Source organism: Vombatus ursinus, unplaced genomic scaffold, assembly GCF_900497805.2.
Source record: "Vombatus ursinus unplaced genomic scaffold, bare-nosed wombat genome assembly UNPS02003292.1, whole genome shotgun sequence".
NCBI classification, from domain to species: domain Eukaryota; kingdom Metazoa; phylum Chordata; class Mammalia; order Diprotodontia; family Vombatidae; genus Vombatus; species Vombatus ursinus.
Window position 1 is genome coordinate 1,453,899 of NW_020943070.1, and position 20,428 is coordinate 1,474,326.

Here is a 20,428-nt window from a genome sequence, read left to right on the forward strand (position 1 = left end):
TATCACCTCTGCAGCCCCCCCGGTCCATATCACCTCTGCAGCCCCCCTGGTCCGTTTCACGTCTGCAGCCCCCCGGTCCATATCACCTCTGCAGCCCCCCTGGTCCATTTCACCTCTGCAGCCCCTCTGGTCCATTTCACCTCTGCAGCATCTCTCCTCCATATCACCTCTGCAGCCCCCCTGGTCCATTTCACCTCTGCACCATCTCTGGTCCATTTTACATCTCTTGTCCATTTGACCTTTGCAGAATATACCCCTGTCTCTCCTCTAACAATGCCCCAACCCTGCTGCTGGCTCTCATCTCCTCATGTCTGGACTATTTCAGTAGCTGCAGGTGGGTCTGCCCACCTCAAATCTCTCCCCTCTCCAGACTGTCCTCCATTCAGCCACCAAAGCACAGGTCTGATCACGTCACTGCAACTCAGTAAACTCCAGTGGCTCCCTGTTGTCTCTTGGAACAAATACAAAGTACTCTGTTTGATATTCAAAGCCTTTCATTGTCATCAACGTCATTATCGCTAATATTTATATAGTACTATGTGCCAGGGACTGTGCTAGTGCTTTTACAGTTATCTTATTTGATCTTCACAACAACCCTGGGAGGCAGATGCTGTTGTTATCCCCATTTTATAGATGGGGAAACTGAGACAAATAGAGGTTAAATAACTTGCCCACAGTGATAACCCAGCTAGTAAGTGTCGGAGCCTGGTTCTGAACTCAGGTCTTTCTGACTCTAGGCCCAGTGCTCTATTCATCTAGGTGCTCATAAACTGCCGCCCCCCACGCCTTTCTCTTACAACCATACAACCATTCTGAGATCCAGTGACACTGGCCTCCTGGGTGTTCCTCCCCCAAGATACTCTGTCAGCTCCAGACAGTCTTTGTCCTCCATGCCTGTAATTCTCCCCTTCCTCATCTCCACCTCCTGGCTTTCCTGACTTCGTTCAACTAAAATTCTTCTATGGGAAGGTCTTTCTCAATCCTTTCTTAATGAGAGTGCCTTCCCCCGTGATACTTTGCTATTTATCCTGTCTGTATCCTGTCATACCTAGTTGTGGGCATGTTGTCTCTTCACTCAGACCGTGAGCTCCTTGCGAGCTTGGACTGTCTTTGGGCTTTCTTTGTAACGCCAGCGCTTAGCTCAGAGCCTGGCACCTAGTCAGTGTGTTTATTGATTAACTCATGCTCTGGGGCTGCTGCCTGTTCACAGTAGCTCTCACTGACAGCCCACCAGAATTCTGCCCAACAATTTGCACACTCCTTAATCCCTTGTGTGCTCAGTAGATAACATTGGCCCTTCTTATTTACTGAGAAGTTCAAGGTCATCTTGTGTTCTACTTGGCTCCAGATGACAAATTTCAGAGCAATAGAGGATGCTGCGGAAAGGCAGACTTAGGCTGAAAGGAAAAACCTTCTGACCATTAGAGCTGCCCAGAGTGGAGTGAACTGCATTGGATGTAGAAGACTCCTTGTGACTGGGGGCCTTCAGTTAGCCAAATGACCACTGGTCTGTGATTTTTGTGGAGGAGGTTGCTCTTGAGTATGGCCAGATGACCTCCAAGCAGCTCCCCCCTCCTGGACTAGCCATCTCCCCCTACAAACACTTCAGACCTTTGCCCACAAGCCTGGCCCTGGCATGAGTTGGCTTTGATGACAGAAGTCCCCGATAGCCTGTAATCTAACCATAGTGGTCTTGGGTCCTTTCCCTTCTACCTTGGCAGCTGTGTCTTTACCCATCCTGTTCCTTCCAGATTCCTTTGCCCTGTGCTTGGGTCCTGCAGCCCATCTCCTTTGCCTTCCCTGGCCACTGATGCTGTAATGTAGTGGGAGGCGGGAGAAGTGTCTCCCACCCTGCACCACTGATTCCCCCAATGAGTGATCTCTTGGGTGCCTGTCAGGAGGCCCTGTGCCTTCCCTCCATGATCTCTCCCTGAGGGGCAATCTCATCTGTTCTCAGGCCCTCAGTTATCACTTGGGCACATACAGAGAACATGAATTCCCAAGTTCACGTGGCCCATCCTGGCCCCTCTTGTGATCTCCAGGCCTGCATCCCTTAATGGCTGCGGTTGCCCTTCTCCCTGGATGTCCTGCTGATCCTTGGCCCTTGGCATGAGGTCCCAAGCTGAGCTGTACCTTCTCTCTTCAACCTGCCCCTTTTTCCTTCCCTCTTTCTTTCCTGCCTTTCACCTGGTTCTCCAGCTTCTAACCCCGTGTCATCCTAGGCCTCTGTTCTTCCTCCACACTCAGGCACCTGGACTCCTTTTGATGGTAGAGTGGGTAGGGGGAGACTCTGATGGAGCCTTTGGCACTTTCACTTCCGCCTTACACTGGGTGTTCCAGCTCAGCCGGCCTTGTCGCAGCCCCCCTGCCCTCCTCCTGCCGTCTTGGTGCCTCGGCCACCACAGCCCCTTCCGTCAGCATTGCCTTCTCTTTGAAGTCTCCTGTGATGGCTCCCGCCAAAAGTAACACCTTTCTGGAAACTCTTGGGCTCCTCTGAACTCTGCTAGGACTGAATCATAGTTGCATCTCCACCTCTCCTTCATTAGACTGTCATCCCCTTGAGGGCAGTGCTGTGGCTTTCACCTCCATGCCTTCCCTCCTGCCACAGCTCGGGGGTTCGTGGGCCCATCCGCTCCTTGAAGTCCTTTAGACGGTTTCAGAGCCGACTTTGGCAGGCGTGGGGTGGAAAGGACAGAGTGGGCTTGGGCTCACGCACCTCCCCTCTCCTGCTCTGCTGCTAGCAAAGCCAACCCAAGGCCCCGGGGGAGAAGCCCCCGCGCAGCAAGAAAGCCAAGGACCTGAAGCCCAAAGTGAAAAAGCTCAAGTACCACCAGTACATCCCCCCTGACCAGAAGCAGGACAAGGGGGCGCCCCCCATGGACTCCTCCTATGCCAAGATCCTGCAGCAGCAGCAGCTCTTCCTCCAGCTCCAGATTCTCAACCAGCAGCAGCAGCATTACAACTACCAGACCATCCTACCTGCCCCGCCCAAGTAAGGCCCCCTGCCAGGGCTGCCCTCCAGGCAGCAGCCCTCGCAGCGCCACCTTTGGGTTGTGAGGCCTGTGGGGGAGGGAGGTCGGAAGTCCTGCTGAGCCTCCCGCAGGCCAGCTCTGGGCCCCTTCTTGCCACATGGTGTGGCTGTGCCCAGCACTGCCCAGGAGAGGAACCAGGGGGAGCTTTGGCGTCTGGGAGGTTTTAATTTCTGACTCTCTCCTTGCCCCCAGGCCCGTGGGTGAGCCCCAAGGTAGCAGCAGCCCTGCCTCCCTGCGTGCTGTCCCTGCTGCCCTGGGCAGCTCGGCCTCTGGCCCACCTGGGCCCGCTGGCCTTGTGCGCCAGAACTCCGTGACTGGCAAACTGGGCCCACTGCCCTCCAACCTGGATGACATGAAGGTAAAGTTCTCTTCTCGCCTTTCTTTAGTTCCAGCCTCAGCCCCTGCCTCTGCCCCAGGGCCTGCGTGGGTGGGGAAGCCTTGGTCCCAGGCTCTTCTCCAGAGAGTGTTCTTGGTGTTGGGGAGGGCATCTGTTCCCTTTCGTTGGTCTGCAGGATGAAAGAACCCACTTTTTAACCACAAAATGTTCAGCTTTGATCAGCAGCCCCCCTAAACCAGCTCCATGTCTCCCTATTTTTATTGTGGCCAACTGAAGCCTGGGGAGGGAGCATGGCACATGAAAGACAGAGCAGAGGTTCAGATCCAGGCCATCCACTTCATCTTGTTGGCTCCAGCTTTTAGGGGTTCTGTCTGTCCTGCATTACAAACACAACCTGCCAGGTGAGGGTCAGATGGCACCTATGGGACAGTGGCATTTTTCTCTTCTTGGAGTGATAGATGGAAGGTGCTGTGGGACATTGTTGGCATTTGGCACGGGAGCCACAGCTGTCCTGCCTGGGAGCTGCTGCTGCCCAGGACCTCCTGGTGACCCTCTCCCTGTGGTCCATGTAGGTGGCTGAGCTGAAGCAGGAGCTGAAGATGAGAGCATTGCCCGTCTCGGGCACCAAGACAGACCTGATCGAGCGCCTCCGGGCCTACCAAGAGCACGCGGGGGTCCCCGGCCCTGCCTCCGGAGCCCCCAAGCCTGGGGCCGCCCCCATCCTCGCCAAAGCCGGGGAAGTGGTGGTGGCCTTCCCCGCGGCCCGACTGAGTGCCGGCCCCGCCCTGATGGCCGCGGGCCTGGCGCCCACCGAGGTCGTCGTGGCCACCGTGACCAGCAACGGGATGGTGAAGTTTGGCAGCACGGGCTCGACGCCCCCGGTGTCCCCTACGCCCTCGGAGCGCTCCCTGCTCAGCACGGGTGATGAAAACTCCACTGGCGGTGGCGGCGATGCCTTTGGGGAGATGGTGACCTCGCCCCTGACACAGCTCACCCTGCAGGCGTCCCCGGTGCAGATCCTGGTGAAGGAAGAGAGCCCCGTGGCCCGGGCCGAGCGCTGCGGCCGAGACCTCGAGAGCCGCGACAAGGACCAGATGCTGCAGGAGAAGGATAAGCAGATCGAGGAGCTGACGCGCATGCTCAAGCAGAAGCAGCAGCTGGTGGAGATGCTGAGGCTGCAGCTGGAGCAAGAGAAGCGCGCCCAGCAGGCGGCCCCCCGCCCGCCGCCGCCCACCCTCCTGGCCCAGGTGAAGCAGGAGGACGGCTTCTCCAGCTGCCAGCTCACGGGGCCGTCCGTGGAGCCCGGCGCCACGCCGGTGCTGGCGGTGACGGTGAAACAGGAGGCGGTGCCTGAGGACGAGCCTCCCAGCTGCCTCCTGGCGCCAGAGCTGAGCGGTCTCCTCCCGGGGCCCCCCCCGGCGCTCATCACGGATGCCACCGGCACTCACCTCGTCCTCACCGTGACCAAGCGGGACACGCAGGACTCGGCTGAGGACGAGCCTGGAGAAACTGGCAGCGGCCAGAGCCCCTCCCAGGTGAGAGCTTGGTCCCCTCCCCTCCTCTGTGGGGCCGGAGGTCAGGGGGCAGGGAGGTCAGAGCTCTTCGAGACCAGGGCGTACTTGAGTCTCCTCGGAGCTCAGCAGGTCGGTCCTACGGGGATGACCTCTGACTGCCTCCTGAGGACAGTGTCCTTTGTCTGCTGCGCCCTCCTCCAGACCACTTCCTCTAACCCGGAGGGCCTCAGGGCTCTGTCCTGGGCACATGGAGCGAGGTCATTGGCTCCTGTAGCTTCTCACTGACCGCCGGCTGCCTTTCAGACATCTCGGACTGGATGTCCAGCAGACGTCGGAAACTCAGCGTGTCTAAAACGGCCATCGGGATCTACCCCCTCCCCACCCCAGGCTCCCACCCTTGGAGTCATACAGGACTCCTTAGTCTCCCCCTCTGCCCCTCCCCCATCCAGTGTGGTGCCAGAGCCTGCTGATTTGACTTTGCAGCATGTTCTCGGACCCTGTCCCCGCCCTGGTGCAGGCCCTCGTCATTTCACGCCTGGACAGTGGTAGCCTGCTTGAGGGTGGAGGGGTGCTACGTGCCTCAAGTCCATCCAGTCACTAAAGTTCAGGTCTGACCATGTCACCCCCTACTCAGTAAATTCCAATGCTCTCTGTCACTTGACACTCCAGGAGCAAATACGAAATGCTGTTGGGTAGTCAAAGCTCTTCACGACTGGCCCCTTCCTCAGTTTCCAGTCTTCTGACATGCCGGCCTCCTGGCTCTTCCTGAACAAGACTCCCGATCTCTTGGCTCCAGGCCTTCTCTCTGACTGCCCCCTAGGCCTGGGACACTCTCCCTGGCTTCCTGCAAGTGGCAGTCAGATTTGGCCAGTCCCTTGGGATTTCCAGGCCTTGCCTCCGCTGGACTTCCTGTCTATTCTGCACGTTGTTCGTTTGTACACACGTTGTCTGGCACTGAGGAGCTCCTGACAGATGTGGAAGGATTAGCCCCTATGTGCCTGCAGAGGTGGCTCAGGCCTCTCCCTACAGGCTGGCCTCAGGCTGTCCCCAGCCCTTTAGAGTATGGTTTTGGAGGATGCGGTTACGGCCAGTGTCTCCTCGTCCCCTTCCCTTCATTAGACGCCCTGCCTTGTGTGGTCTTTCTTCCATCAGCTAGGGGGCCCCGATCCCAAGGAGCTTGGCAGTGTGGGGCCTGCTAATGGGGACGCTGAGCAAACTTCTATAGGGCCGCCCAAATCTTGGCCACAATTTATGCTTGAATCTGGACTCATTTTCCTCGCTTTTGAAATGAGGGCTTGGCCTAGCTGACTTCTAATTAGTGTTTATCTTCCTTTCTGCGTCCCCCGCCACCCCCCAGCTGCTGCTCGGGGGCCAAGACGGGCAGACGTAGGCACGTGACTCTGGATCGCCGAGGTGTTGCTGACCCTTCTCCTTGTCTATCTGCAGGGTCCGCCCAGTCCAGGACCCTCCCCGCTCCTGCCCTTCTCAGTCCCCCCTGGCCTGCAGTCATTCTTTCCAAATGGCTTCCACAAGACTGCCTTGAAAGCAAGTGTGGCCACGCCCAGCAGCCTGCCCAAGAAGGTACGTGCCCCTTCTTTCCCAAGGAGCCATCTGCCCCGCCTCCAAGGCCACGCTCGGCTTGCCCTCTCCTCACAGACCTCTCCTCTCGTCTTACCAGCCCTCTTCAGAGCCCAGTTCCCCAGTGACCCTCCAGACCTCCCAGATGGAGCTGGACCACCAGCCTCAGGCCCTGTTTGAGGCAGCTCCTGGGGCCAACCCCCTGCCCACCCTGGTGAAGAAAGAGCCCCCTGGCTATGATGAGGCTGTGAAGCAGCAGCCCAGGCCCCAGGAGGTGAGTGGTGGTGCACACGGGCCGGAGAGATCCGGCAGGGGTGGGGGCAGAGTCCCTGGGCCAAGGAAGGCGCCAGCCACAGGGACAGACGGGGCCCAGAGCCTGGCCCAGCAGGCCACACGTTTCCACTGTTTCCCTTTTCTCTGCTCAGGAAAACGGTTCCTCAAGCCAGCAGATGGACGATCTCTTTGACATTCTTATTCAGAGTGGAGGTGAGGGCGTGGCTAGCTTGGGGTCTGTCCTTCAGACTCTGGGTCCCCAGGGGATGGGGGGGGCGCAATCTGGGCCACAGCTTAGTTCTCAGTGAGCAGACTGGCTGCCTCCAGCTCCTTGACTCCTTTCGTCTTCTTGGCAGAAATTTCAGCTGACTTTAAGGAGCCCTCGCCCTCACCTGGGAAGGATTCGAGCCCAGCCCTGCCCTGCCCTTCGCCAGCGACCCCCCAGCCTCCTCCGGAGCTACCCCTGCCCCTGGGTACCAGCCCTGCCCCAGGCCGCCTGGAAGACTTTCTGGAGAGCAGCACGGGGCTGCCCCTGCTGACAGGGGGGCAGGAAGGACCCGAGCCCCTGTCCCTCATTGATGACCTGCACAGTCAGATGCTGAGCAGCTCCGCCATCCTGGACCACCCGCCTTCTCCCATGGATACTTCTGAATTGCACTTTGCCCACGAGCCCAGCACCAGCCTGGGTCTGGACTTGGCTGAGGGCCACCTGGACAGCATGGACTGGCTAGAACTGTCGGGGGGGCCTGTCCTCAGCCTGGCGCCCCCCAGCAACATGACCCCCAGCCTCTTCTCCACAGACTTCCTGGATGGCCATGATCTGCACCTACACTGGGATTCCTGCTTGTAGCCTTCAGCTTCCAGGGACGAAGAAAGGGATGGTCCGACTGCCCTGGAAGCGGGCGCCGTGGGCAGCCATCGGCCTCTTCCCCCGGCCGGCTACCCCCTCCTGTCTGGGACCACAGCTGGGGGCGTCGGGCCAGGCTGGGGAAGTTGCTATGTGGCCTCCATTTTTGAGGCCTGAGGTGCCATGCTTTTATCCAGGGCAGTTCTGGGAGAGGATCAGACCTGCCTGCCCAGCTCCCAGCCCTTTCTCCTCAGGGAGGAAACTCCCTGGGCCGCCCTAGTGCAGCCCTAGTGCAGCGGCTGTACAAACGAGAAATGTTCTGTACAGGTGTAAATAGCTCAATATTATATATATATATATATATATATATATATATATTCTATACATACATGTCTCTCTATTTTTGGTGAGAGGCGGCTGAGGCTCCATATCCTTTCCCCACTAGGCCGTGTCCCCAAGTGAATGTGTCGGCCCCTGGGGTGTGTCCCAGGGAGCCCCTCACCCAGGCTTGCTTTTTTACTGGACGTGCCCCAGCCCTGCACCTTTGGTCCCTCATCAGTGCCACGAGGGCAGAGGTGCTCTGGGGCCCAATGCCCGTGTCTTCTGTCCACTTGCCTCATTGCAGCAAACACTAGAAGGGCAGAGCCAGGCTGGGCCCAGGGTCCCCTCACTGCCCCCCACCCCTGGGGCTGGATTTTGGTTGGAACAGCTGGGAGGAAAGGTTTTTTTGGTTTTTTTATAAATAAAAACACACTAGTGCTTTAAGGTGATGTCCTACCTCAAGGTACCTCTTGGAGGGGGTGGGGGGGGAGCAGAGGAGAAAGAATGGCCACTCCTCCCCCAACCCTCCCCCCAAAGGACGCATCAGGAGCTGGAGGCCGTGTGGTGTGGTTTTTTTCAAAAAGCAGGTGCTTTCACAATATGCTGTTTATTTATAAACCAAAAGAATAAAGGTCCTATCACTGTTGCTTCATCCTCCCTGGCTCTGTTATTAAAAGAGGGTTTTGGCCGGCTCTGCCCTCCTCCTCCCCCCAGGGGGTCACCCATCTATATCCCAGCTGAAGAGATGGTGTTTCACCAGCATGTCCTGCACGCCTTCTTTCAAGGGTTTCTTTTCCTTCTCCTGCAAATAGACCACAACCCTCTTAGCCCACTAAGAAGAGGCACAGACCCACCCTGTGGCCTGTGGACAAGACGGGGGCTCGGTTCCCTTAGCCACTCACCTCTTTCTTGATGGGAAGCTCCCAGTCCTGAGAGAGACTGAAGGCAAAGCAGCAGAGGACTCTGGGTAGGGGGGGGGAGGGAAGGCAGAAGTGAAGTGAAGCCCCCCTAGGTGCTACGGCCCCTCCTCCTTCCTGCCCACCCAGAGGGGGGGGGCCACTCACCGAAGCTCACATTTGATCTGGACCCAGCCTGGGCTTCGGAGGAAGGACCACGGGTGGTACCACTTCTCCACTGTGGCCACGCTCGAGCAGAGCACCTCGAGCCACAGGTGCAGCACCTGTTCACTGAGGGAGGCAGAGTGAGCTGCAGCAGGGCTGGGAGCTTTCCTGGCACCCCCAGGCCCAGCCCCAGCCCTGGCACCTCCCTCGCCCCACTCACTTGAGACCCACGCAGATGAGCGAGCGGAGCTTGACGTCCATCTGAGTGTGGGCAGCATCGTGGGTCATGTTCACGGACTGAACGGCCTGTGGAGGAGGACAGGAGGCTGGCCCAGACCACAACCCCCCTGCTCAGGGAGGGAACGTTGGCCCAAGGCGGCAGGTCACTTACGTACCCGATAGAGCAGCTCCTCCGGGGTGAGGACTTTTCCATCTTCATCTAACCTGGAGAAGATGGAAGCATTAGCCCAGGGGGTAGGGGTAGGGGGTGGGGTGCTGGCGTGGGAAGGGGGCCCAGAAGCCCCTGCCAGGCTGGGCACCATGGGGGAGGGGAGGCCTGGGAGAACAGCTGTTACCTGAAGGTTTTACAGAGAACTAGTCGAGAGTAGACAGAGTCGAAATCCCGCTCCACTTCACGGCCGGCCGCCTGAGGGGAGAGGCGGTGGGAGGGGAAGGTCAGCCCCAGGGACAATGCCCAGGCCCTCCCCAGATCCCTCTGGGGGCCCCTGCCCCGCTCTGACCTCTTCAATAAACAGCCACGGGTGGCCCGGGCCCCCGAGCAGGGACGGTTTCTTCAGACCGTGTTCAAATATTGACTTGAGGGCAGGACAGAGGGTCCCTCGCACCAGGTCCATGACACCCTCTGTCACGGAGTCGTCTCCAGCCACAGAATACTGCAGCGAGGAGGAAGGGGGAGGTGAGGCCCAGGTCGTCCCACGGGACTCAGACCCGGAAACCTTTCTAAGGGGGAAGAAGGGATGGGGTTGACCGGGCCCAGGCTCTCCCAGTCACGCATCCCTAGTTCCTGCACCATAAGGTCAAACCCAGGGATCGGCCCCTGGTGACCAGGCCGAGGAGCTCCCAGAGATGACCCCTCCTCGGCCACGGCCTTTTACCTCTTTGCTGCGTTCGTCCAAGACCTCCACAAACTTGGCAGGAAACCAGCCTGTGGGAGAGGCACAGAACAGACCTGGGCCTGTGAGCTGTCCGCAGTGGCCAATGTTGCACGCAGGTGGCTGCACCCAGACACCCGCGCAGCTCTGAGCACATCTCCCTGACCTTCCAGGAAGGCAGAAAGGGCTCCTGTGCTTCAGCCACTCAGCCAGCCTAGGCCCACATTCAGCTCCCTGCAGCTCTTACCTCTCAGTCCATTCAGCTCCCCCACCCAACAATGCTCGTCCTTTTGTGATATGATCTACCGGGGAAGGAGACAGGGCGTCTGGTCACACCCCAAGGGTTGGGCCAAGCCCCCCAGGAGCATGCCCACCGTCCACCGCCCCCTGCTCGCACCGTGATGATGTCGTTTTTTCGAAAGCCCAGCTCATCATCATCATGGCGCTCAAAGTCCAGCAGGGCCTTCGCCCGGCGCCGCTGGCTGCGGAAACATGCCACGTAGTTTTCGTGGTCCCGCTGGTGGCTTTCCATGGTATAGTCTGGGGTCAGCTCCTGTTCAGAGCCCCCAGAAGGGCTGGAAGTCATGGTCCGAACTCCCCAGTGCCTCATCCCCAACATCGTCTCCCCCTCTCTGCCACCTGCCAGAGGCTTCTCCAGATGCACACACTTGGAAAGGCCACAAAGAAGAGGTAGCCCCAATGGGACACAGACACAGCCAGGAAGAGCTGGCCCTCTTTTGATCTGTGCTGGCCATGGCAGCCTGAGCAAATCCCAGGCAACTCACTAAGCTCTGCATTGGTAGCAGGATCTTCCTCATCTGGGAGTTCCCCTATCAATGAGATCAGCTGGCAAGTCAACATTTAATAAGCACCTACTAGGTGCCAGGCACTGGGCTAAGGTCCAACAGGAAGGCACTCCTGCCCAGGCCCAGCATCTGCCTCATTCTGCTCCCTTGCCAGGCACAGGTCTGAGGCTCCCACACCCCCCAAGGCACCAGACACTGGACATGAACCCACCCACGTTCTGCCCTGCTCCAAAGAGGCAAGTAGCACCCTGGGCTCCCCAGGGGAAACTGAGGACCCCCAGCATCACGTCTTCCCACTCCTCCCCCACTCACCACGCTGCCGTTTTTGGGGTCCACACACTGGAAGTGGCGGGCTACCTGCAGGATGGCCTCGCGCAGGTCGGCCACCAGCTCTGTCTGCTTTATGTTCTTGGCCTTCAAAGCTTCAAGGTCCTCGTCCCCTGGAAACCACAGAGGGGGCAGTGAAGGCTGCAGTCTCTTCTCCAGGGGCCGAGGGGCCTCCTGGCCCAGGGACCCGTCGTCCCGCCGGACTCACCAAACAGCAGGGAGGCAATGCCTGACTTCCTGCGCTGGGTTCTGCGTCGCACCACCTATAGAAAAGTGCCCAGAGTGGGTGAGGGGCTGGGCTCAGACCACCAGCCAGGCGGGCGGCCCCGAGGGGAGGCCACGGGTCCTCGGTCACCTTGGTGAGGTTGCCGGTGGCGCTGGGGCCCAGCAGCTGGCCCTGGTCAGCGAGGAGGTAGGCCAGGTGTTTGCGCCGCTGGGTCTCCACAGCCACGTGGGTCAGGGAGCCCGCCAGGCGCATGGCCTCAGCCAGCAGCACCTCCGCGTCCTCCATCTGGGAAGGGATGTCCGACAGTGTGTTGAAGATGGAGGCCGAATTCTCCGACTGAATCAGTTCGTCCTCCTGCGGCCAGAGGGAGAGGAAGGCAAAGGTGGGGCCCTGTCTCCCTGATTACTGGGGGTCGTGGGGGAGAGGCAGGCCAAGGAAGCTCCACCATGCTGGCCACAGAAACAGCTGAACCTTCTCATAGGGCCCTGGGCCTGCAGTCAGGAAGACGCCAGTCCAAATGGTGCCTCAGATGCTCACTAAGTGTGGGACCCTGAGTATGTAACTCAACTCCTATCTTAATGTTTTCACCTGTAAAATGGGGATAACAGCAGCACTCATCTCCCAGAGCTGTGAGGACAAACGGAGATATTTGGACAGTGCTTTGCAAACCTTCAAATGTCATATAAATGGTGACCGAGCTGGTCATCGCTAACCGCTGTGGTGCTGGGAGTACAGGAGGGCCTCCACCTCCTGGGAGTCCGTCGCCCCCCCCCCCCCCCCCCCGTCACCCGGTCTGTCAGTGACTGAGTGGAGAAGACAGAACCGCCAGCCGGGCTCTGCACACCGAGCCCCGTGGGGTAGACCTGAGTTTAAGTCCTGACTCTGACCCTTCACTGCTTTGTGACCTTGGGCAGGTCACTGAACTTGGGCCTGTTTGCTCATCTGTACAATGGGAAGAGTTGGCCAGCTGTCTTCCCTGCCTGCCTGTGGGCAGGGGCAGGCACCTTCATCCGGAGCATGCCCAGCGTGGTCTGGAAGAGCACCAGCGAGCCCTGGTAGAAGAACAGGTCCCAGATGCGTAGCAGCAGCTTCATGTGCACCACGCTGGCGAAGGCCGTGAGGAACCAGTGCACGGTGATGAGGGACAGCTCTGGGGGGACAGAGGCGCGCAGCTGCCACCCCGGGCCAGCCGCCCCCCCCCCAGCCTTCTCCCCACCCTGGGGAGCCGCCCCGCCCCTGCCCCCTCACCGATGTCGTGCTCCAGCAGCAGCGCGTCCAGCCGCGGCAGGTACTGCACGATCAGATGGCGCAGGACCCGCTGGTCCGTCTGGACGCCCATCAGGGTGGTGCTGAAGTAGGCGGCGGGCACCAGGTCCTCGATGATGGCGCACATCATCCAGAAGGTGTCCTCCTCCTCCAGAAAGAGCAGCAGGCAGGCGGCCACCTGCGGGGCCGGGGCTGGAGGGGGGCTCCCGGGGCTCCCCCTCCGCCGCCGCCCCTCCCCCTCCAGAGCCCCTCCCCCTGGCTTACCATGCCAGTGCCCTGGCAGTAGCCGATCTCGGGGTAGAGCCAAGCGAGTCCTCGCAGGATTCTGCGCAGCCGGGGCACCCCGACGCTGTTCATGGTAGAGAAGCAGGCGTTGCTGGGCATGGTGCGAAGCAGGTCCTTCTCGATCTGGTGAAACCCCAGGCCCCCCGCCCCCCAGCGGCCCTTCAGACACAGCTACAGGGAGCCGCCCCGCCCCCACTCCATCAGCAGAGAACCCCTGCCTCCCCCCAACCCCCCAGAATGTTCCCATCTCTCCGTAACCGCCTGTCTCCCCTCCCCCTCCTCCGCTGCACAGGGAGCCTCGGTCCACCCCACTGCCTCACCTGCTTGGCCGCGATGGTCTCGTCGTTGCAGCTGTTCTTGACGATGTCCCGATAGGCCATGTCGGAGCTCCGCTTCTTCTGCAGGGCCCCGGAGAGGCGCATCCACAGCTGCAGAAGGGGAAGGCTGGCAGCGCTCAAGCAGGTGGGGGCCCTGGTTGCCCACCCACCCTCACCTGGGCCAGCCTTACCTGGGGCCTCATGCTGTGCGGGATGCCGCCCAGCACCAGGGAATAGAGTTTGTCCGAGCGGGGCAGGGACACCTCGATCTTGTCCCAGGTGAGGTCTCCCACGTCGTGGTTGTGGGTGAACTCGAGGTGGGCTTGCCACCTCAGCCTCTGCTGGGGCTCTTCGGTCAGGGGCACACCCAGGCACTTGCTGGAGTTGGGGTCAGCACCATCTGCAGTGGGAGAGGTGGCGAAGAAGGGGAACTCTTCTCCTCCTCCCCCTCCCCCAGACTCAAGGAGGGCCCTCCAGGCATGTGGGCACTGCTCTGTCTGGCCTTCCCCGCCCAGCCCAGGCACAGGGCACAGGGGTTGGTTAGCAGGGACAGTTTCTTCCTGTCACCTCTGATGTCCCAGGCAGATGGACTAATGGGAAAGAAAGGGAAAGGGCCCGGAATCAGGAGATCTCCAAGTGCCCAGCGGTGCCAGTGCTGCAGGGGCTCCAGAAGCTGGGTGCCCGTGCCGGGGGAGCTGGGATGCAGGCCTGTCCCTCCACAGCCCAGGGATCACCTTACCTTCCTTGTCCACCCGGAAACCAAACTCATCGTAATGGAACTCTGGCTGCTCTACCAGCTCTTCCTTCTAGGACCAGGAGCCAGGACACAATAATAGACGCCATCTGCTTACCCTGCAGTAGCCACCCCCCTCTCAAGTCCATCACCCTCCACACCCTCACCGAAGCCGCTGGCTCCGTAAAGTGTCCACAGGGAACACGTTCAGACCCAAAGCCTCTCCTCAGTCCAGTCCCAGCCTCCGGGGCTGGCCTCGTCCCTGCCTCTTCTCTCCTGCCCTTCACTGAGACCAGAGAAGGGGAAGGCCTCCAGGGCAGTCCAGGCCCCTTGGGAACAAACCCAAGTTCTTGTGTGGTTAGGATGTTTTTCTTTGCTCAAATTATTCAAGGAAAAGAATGAAGCTCATCTAGGAAGATTGAAAAGCTCATGAGACCTGGGTCTGGTGATGGGAAGGACCTTGGGGCTCTCACTTGACAGAAGAAACCCAGGCCTAGATGGGGTAAATGACCTGCCCCAAAGTCATACACATAGTAAGTCCACAAGGCAGCATCTGAACCCAGGTCCTCTGACTTTGAAGCCAATGTTCTTTCCCCATTCTGTATGCTACATGGCCACACTTTCACCGAGATCATGATCTCCAAAAGCACCAGGCCACAGGAGCCCCCAGAAGCTCAGAGGAAGAGCTACCCATGTGGTCCTGGGAAGCCTCAGAATCCTCCTCTGGGAATGTGATACTGGTGGGAAGTCAGCATCGGGAAAAGCTAAGAGGACAATTTCAGCCTCAGTCTAAGATGGGATCCTCCTGGCTCAGTTGCCCCATTATGTTCCTTTGAAAGGGAATGTTACCCACCTGGCTATTCCTGAGTCTGGCTATGAGGTGGATTTGATATTGCATGGTTGGAAAACTGAATTATCTGCCTCCAAATAGAGCTAAGGATGTTTTATTTTCTCAAAGTTGGGCCCTAAATCCAGTCCCTGCTTTATATCTGGGCCCTGCAGTCTTTTCTTCAGATTTGTGTCTTCCAGAATGCAAGCCATACACCTACAGTTTGTAGCAAACAGCGGGTACCAGCCATTGTCCCCCATCGTTCCTTGGATTCAGCCTATGCTTGGTTCCAGTCAACCTCCTCTTTGGGACCCCCTCGAGGCAGGGACAGCTCTACACCCCTTGCCAGCTGAAAGCAGTTTCAGAAGCCGAGACCTTCGCCCCTTGACCCAAAATAGAATTTGGGTCCCATTTGTTTGAGAGGAGAATGATGAGGTTGGGATCTAGACCCCAGAAAGGAAAAACCCTGGACTTTCCCACTTGGCCAAATATCTGGCGTTTGCCTAAGGCTATAATCCCATCTACTGGCCTTTCATTGTGACTACACCCAATCTCCCAATTCTGTTACCCCCTTAAAGCCCCAGGCCACTTCCCACCCTTAATCCTAGCTATCCAGGTCCCTGGAGTCCTGTTCACCCCAGTTTACTGGCCACTCCCATTCAGATCCTCCTTAGACCCCTCTTCCAGTCACCCTAAACTAATTGGCCACTCCTAGATCCCCCCCCATAGACTTTCTGTATATAGGGTCCATCTTGTCTCCATTAAGGGGCTCAGATTCTTAGAATCTAGCCAATAGCTCACTAATGTTCAGACTCCTTAAGAGTCTGCTCAATATGACAGATGTTCTAATAAACCTTGTCTTTGCCTGAAAAAAAAAAAAAAAAGAGAACCTCCTCTGGGATGCTTTTCTATCATGATTCCGCATGTACAAGAGGAGAAGGGCCACATCTGCCCTGCTCTACAAAGGCCAGCAGCTGCAGAGCCCCAGAACGCTGGGCCTGGAGCTCCTTCCTACCTCTGGTCATTCTCAAATGAGGAGACTCCTGACCCACAGGTCCTGGGCAGGGGCACTCCTGAGGAAGGGCCTCCCTTGCCCACATGGTCCCCCTCAGGCCCTAGCTGGGGGCTGACCCCTGCCCATCCCCCCTCTTCAAACACAAGAACCACCTCCAGGCAAAAGGCTCCCAGGCTGCTGTGTTCCTATCAGTTCCCATCTCCATCCCTTAGGGTCCTCCGAGGCTTACAAAGGGCTTCTCCCAGAACTCCTGTGACAGGTAGGATGTACCATCCTGACCACTTCCTTTTGATAACTGAGTAAAGTGGGGCTCTGGGTTCTGAGAGGCCAAGGGGCCTTGGTTCAAGGTCACAAAGCCAGAAAATGTCAGAGCTGGGATTTAGACCCAAGCCCTCGCCATGGACATCCTGCCTCAGTTCCACGGTGAAATGACCCCAAATCCTGGCTCAGTCTACAAGCACAGGGTTAGGGTGGCCTGTCTGTGCCCTCCCCCGCCCAAGGCAGCCCAGCTGGCTGGGCTTCTTTCAGTACCTGGGAATACTTGGCCAGGATCTCCTGAGGCCACATGCTTGGGGTCAGGGCCGAGAAGGGGCCCCCAGCAGGAGGGGTATGGCTCCCTGTGTGCAAAGAAAACAAGAAGGGAAAAAGCAGAGGCTCCAGGGAGCTGAGCAACAGGCTGCTCACTTGTGGTGTGCCACCTGCCATCATGAGCAGGACAGGTGAGCCCCAGTGGGGCAAAGCCTACCCAAAATGAGGAGTTCTCAGGGCTTCCAGGAGGGAAAGGGGGCCAAAGTCCCAGGAGTGCAGAGTGAGTAAGAAGAAATGGACCCTGGGCCAGGGAAGGAGGCCCCATTAAGCCAAGTCTCTTCCCTCATCACCATGGCTCTTGTCTGGTACCTGCTGGACTCCTGCCAGGCCTGGGCACCGCCTAGAAGCCAGGCTTCCATTCCCCTGGGGTTGGACCAACCCCCAGTCCTCGGGCCCCAAGTTCAGCCATCTGGTTAGAAAGGGAGCACCGACCACACCCTCCTCTTACCTGACATTCTGCTGAAAAGGCTGGGAAGCGTCTGCAGACCCCGCCCGCGTGGCCTTGTGGGGCGCCTCTGCCGCTGTGGAGTAACAGCAAAGGTCTGTTCAGACCATAAGGTGTGCCCTGTAAGGGCCTTCCCAGCTCAGCTGGCCTAGCCCTCTCCTTTTACAGAGACCCACAGGGGGCAGGTGGGTCACTCAAGGTCACACAGGCAGTGAGCAGCAAAGGCAGAATTCAAACCCAGGCTCTGTGACCCCCAAACCCGCACTTCCCCTCTGCCTCTCTCTCCATGCAGCCTCCCCCAGGGAGAAGAGTATCTAGGCCTGATGTCAGCAGGGCCACATTTCCTGCAGACCAACCTGGCCCAATTCCTTGGGGCTGATTTAGCCTTTGGAGTCTGAATCCAAGTGACATCAGAAGGCACAGAAAAACCCTCAGGCTCTGCTCCTTCTGGGACCACAGGGCTACAGAGAGCTGGAAGGGCCCTGAGGAAGGCCAACCTTTATGGGGAAACTGAGTGACAGCCTGCCTTGGCCACAAAGACTGGCTGGCAACTTCGCGCAGCGCGCCTGCCCCCTTTCACTGCCTAGGTGCTGTGGGGCACGTGATCACCCTTCACGGTCCTGGCCAGCTCCCAAATCCCACTGTTCATGTTCACTCATGCACTGTCTACAGAGAAACACAGCGACTGCCACGTAGATGGAAGAAGCCCGACCCCAGAGAAGAGACGGAAAAGACGCGCCTCCTTCCTTCCTTTGCAAAGGCGGGGGGCTGCGGGTGTGGAACAGGACACGCGCTGTCAGACGTGATTCCAGGTTTGGCTTGCTTGGCTGAACTCCCTTCTCCCCTTTCTCAATATTTGTTATAAGCAGTGGCTTGCTGGCAAGGGAGAGGTGAGGGATACATCGGGAAGTGTTTTAAAACCAAATAATACAATCTGAAGATCACTACAGCAACGTAAATGAACAGATCACTAACAGGAAACAGCCCTGAGTAATGGGCAAGGGGATTCAGGGGAACAGAAAATGAGGCACGCGCCTCCCCAGAGGGGGAAGGCTGGCATGGGATGGGCGGAAGATGGTCTGAAGAAAGGGACACTTGCTGAATCGTTTTATTTTGTCAAGAGGGAGCTGGAGAGACAAAAGGCATCAGTTAAAACTGAAAGAAAAGAAAATGTCACAGAAGAAGCCCTCAGAGCCAGGACGCCCAGGGGCAATGCCTGCAGCCATCCCTCCCTCCTGTTCCCCACCAGCTAATGGGCCAGGAAGGGTGATTCACACTCACATCCCGCAGGCCTTGAGAAATTTTGGCCTGGCTCCTATTGGCCTCAGAAGAGATGGACACAAACCAGGCAGAGCCCGGTGGGGGCAAAAGTGTAGAGAAGGATGAGCTGGGAGCTCTCCGAGCTTGGTGGAGTACCTCCCTGGGGCAGATAGCAGCACAGTATTCAGCATGCAGGCAATTAGCTTTTGTTCAATGTCTTTTCCCAAATATTTCCCAAAGAGACCACAGGGTCTTCTGGGATGTTTGTTCCTCAACACAGACTAGACCAGGGGTGGGGAACATGTGGCCTTCTAGGTCCCTGGGTGCGACCTTTTGACTGAGTCCAAGTTTGACAGAACAAATCCTTTTCTTAAGGGGACTGTTCTGTGAAGTTTGGATTCAGTCGAAGGGCCACACCCGAGGACCTAGAGGGCCACGTATGGCCTCAGAGGCTGCAGGTTCCCCACCTCTGAACTAGACAGAAGTAACAACACTTCCTTTGATGAGTTAGCGTAACAGAATTTCAGACCCAGAAGGGATGTCAGAAACCATCAAGCTCCATGCATTCCTTTGCTCTCCCTCCAGCTACACAGTAAGCTAAGCTAGAGGCCAGCTGAGGCAGAGGCAAGGTCCAGCCCACCACCGATGGATGGCTTTAGCAGCAGGTGAACAGACGAGAGGCCTGGTTTGGGAGGAAAGCCGGCCAGCCGGGCCATTGGCCCTGGGTGACCCTAGGGCACCTTGAGGTACAGAAGTGACAAGCCTCCATCTGGGGCCCCTCCTGCATTCCTAAAAGCAGCTCCAGCTTCCTTGGCCCAGGCCCCCCTCTCCTGTGCATGGCTCTGCTCTAGAAAGCTGCTGGAGCCCCCTGCCAGGCCACCCCGTGTCCCTTACAGGAGACAGACACCAGACACGAACAGCTGAACTGGCAGGGCAGGTTTTTCCTGCCTCTGGTCACAGTGGAAACCTTCCTCCACATTGCCATCAGAGTTGGTGGGGTCACTGCCATCCAGGAGCGGGCACACAGGTAATTCAGAAGGGCTCCAGGGAGAGGCAAGGACGTGGTTCCACAAGGGGAGACAAGCCTCTGCCCTGACCCATCCCTGCATCTTTGGGGGCCTTAGGGACAATCGTCTTCTGTGCCAACCCTCCTGAACCTAAGACCAGTTGGTGAGTTCACCCCATGCACGTGTGTGTGGATGGTCAGGCACCAGAGAAAACCTGTCCATTTTCTTTCATGTCCAGTTTGGAAATCCAAGTGGGAGTCGCCTGGACCGTCCTTCACTCGCTGTTACGTAGCCATGTCCTTCCCACAAAGATCTCACAAAATATCTCCCTTTTCAACCCTCTTAATTCACTTACATGTGCTACTTTCTATTTCTGTTATCTGTGTATGAGTCTTACTCTCCTATTTCCCCTAAATTTTTCAACTCCTGGGTCACATTGTACTGTCTTCTGCCTCCTGGGGGCTTTCATTCAAATGGCTTTCCATGGACATAGACCAAAGAACACACAAACAGGGTGACCTGAGACTTGCCAAGAGGGGGAAGCTAATGATGACAAGTTGGGCTGTCAGGGGTGTGAAGCCAAGAAGGGGCATCAGCTGAAGCACGCCCTCTGCTGGGCGGAGGAGAGAGTTCTGCCACCCACGGTGTCCCTGAATGCTGGATGGTAAGAAGAGCTCCAAGCTCACGTGAAGGGCTCATTGGTGAGAAAGGTAAATGGAGGAAAGTCTGCTTCGAAATGCAAACGTGGAGTTTTTACAAACACTCCTCGCATTTGGGGTCCAGTGGAACATCAGATAAGGAAGTTAAAGAGCTCTCGCGGCACTGCTAAGAACCTGTACCCAAGTTGAGCCTGGAAGCCAATGTCCCAGCCTGACCTGACTGGAGCTAACACTTCCCACAGCTGGGATTCAATGTTTACACACCACCCTGGAAACCACAGACAAGAACCCCATGTGCAAACGGATTAGAATCCTCTCCTCCAAAACTGTGAATGGGCTGTGAGCTGACACTTTCTAACACTGCTGGGAGGGGGGGGGGGCAGGGGACGGATGGACACATATCTTAGCACTTCCTAAGCTGCTACAAAAGAAAGTTTTGTAAATGTTAAAGTAGCCACTGGGAAAGATTAGCGCAGGCCTCTGGAAGACTTCATGCTTCCAAACCAGTGCCGGCTGGAGAGAAGCCCCAAAGCTCCAGGCTGACAGCAGGCTGGGCTGTTTCCTGCTCTCCAACACTGAAGGAAACCCTT

The 20,428-nt window shown here is 57.8% G+C and overlaps 2 protein-coding genes across 10 annotated transcripts in view; one reads left to right on the plus strand and one right to left on the minus strand.

The window, feature by feature from the left end:
• Positions 1-8,548, plus strand: part of MRTFA (myocardin related transcription factor A) — a 185,627-nt gene extending 177,079 nt beyond the window's left edge. For all 4 annotated transcript variants that reach the window (XM_027872617.1, XM_027872634.1, XM_027872626.1 and 1 more), the window contains 7 exons: positions 2,742-2,992; positions 3,225-3,390; positions 3,942-4,904; positions 6,330-6,464; positions 6,562-6,735; positions 6,887-6,947; positions 7,091-8,548. In XM_027872617.1, the coding sequence (XP_027728418.1) occupies positions 2,742-2,992; positions 3,225-3,390; positions 3,942-4,904; positions 6,330-6,464; positions 6,562-6,735; positions 6,887-6,947; positions 7,091-7,584 (2,244 nt within the window). In that variant the 3' untranslated portion in view covers positions 7,585-8,548. The remainder of the gene's footprint in view (positions 1-2,741; positions 2,993-3,224; positions 3,391-3,941; positions 4,905-6,329; positions 6,465-6,561; positions 6,736-6,886; positions 6,948-7,090) is intronic.
• On the minus strand, positions 8,494-16,988 carry SGSM3 (small G protein signaling modulator 3). 6 transcript variants are annotated; one of them, XM_027872673.1, is made up of 22 exons: positions 16,916-16,988; positions 16,411-16,496; positions 14,203-14,364; positions 14,042-14,108; positions 13,494-13,702; positions 13,306-13,413; positions 12,965-13,108; positions 12,683-12,878; positions 12,439-12,584; positions 11,564-11,788; positions 11,417-11,471; positions 11,239-11,321; positions 10,473-10,628; positions 10,323-10,377; positions 10,079-10,152; positions 9,704-9,856; positions 9,539-9,609; positions 9,359-9,407; positions 9,184-9,269; positions 8,967-9,089; positions 8,805-8,865; positions 8,494-8,704 (listed from the first exon to the last, which is right to left on the minus strand). In XM_027872673.1, exons 1-22 carry the CDS (start codon positions 16,920-16,922, stop codon positions 8,621-8,623), a joined length of 2,400 nt encoding a protein of 799 aa, XP_027728474.1. In that variant the 5' UTR covers positions 16,923-16,988; the 3' UTR covers positions 8,494-8,620. The 6 variants fall into 6 exon arrangements, with proteins under 6 accessions (XP_027728474.1, XP_027728466.1, XP_027728461.1 ...); XM_027872665.1 differs by having other exon boundaries at positions 10,079-10,128; positions 11,194-11,321; XM_027872660.1 differs by having other exon boundaries at positions 11,194-11,321.
• Between the last annotated feature and the right edge of the window lie 3,440 nt (positions 16,989-20,428).

What these genes read in the sequence shown, in the direction of transcription:
- SGSM3 (XM_027872660.1), bottom strand. An exon ending in CGTGGCTGTTTATTGAAGAG is followed by an intron (nt 9,610 to 9,703) that starts GTCAGAGCGGGG and finishes CTCTCCCCTCAG; the next exon opens with GCGGCCGGCCGTGAAGTGGA. An exon ending in CTCATCTGCGTGGGTCTCAA is followed by an intron (nt 9,090 to 9,183) that starts GTGAGTGGGGCG and finishes TGCCTCCCTCAG; the next exon opens with TGAACAGGTGCTGCACCTGT.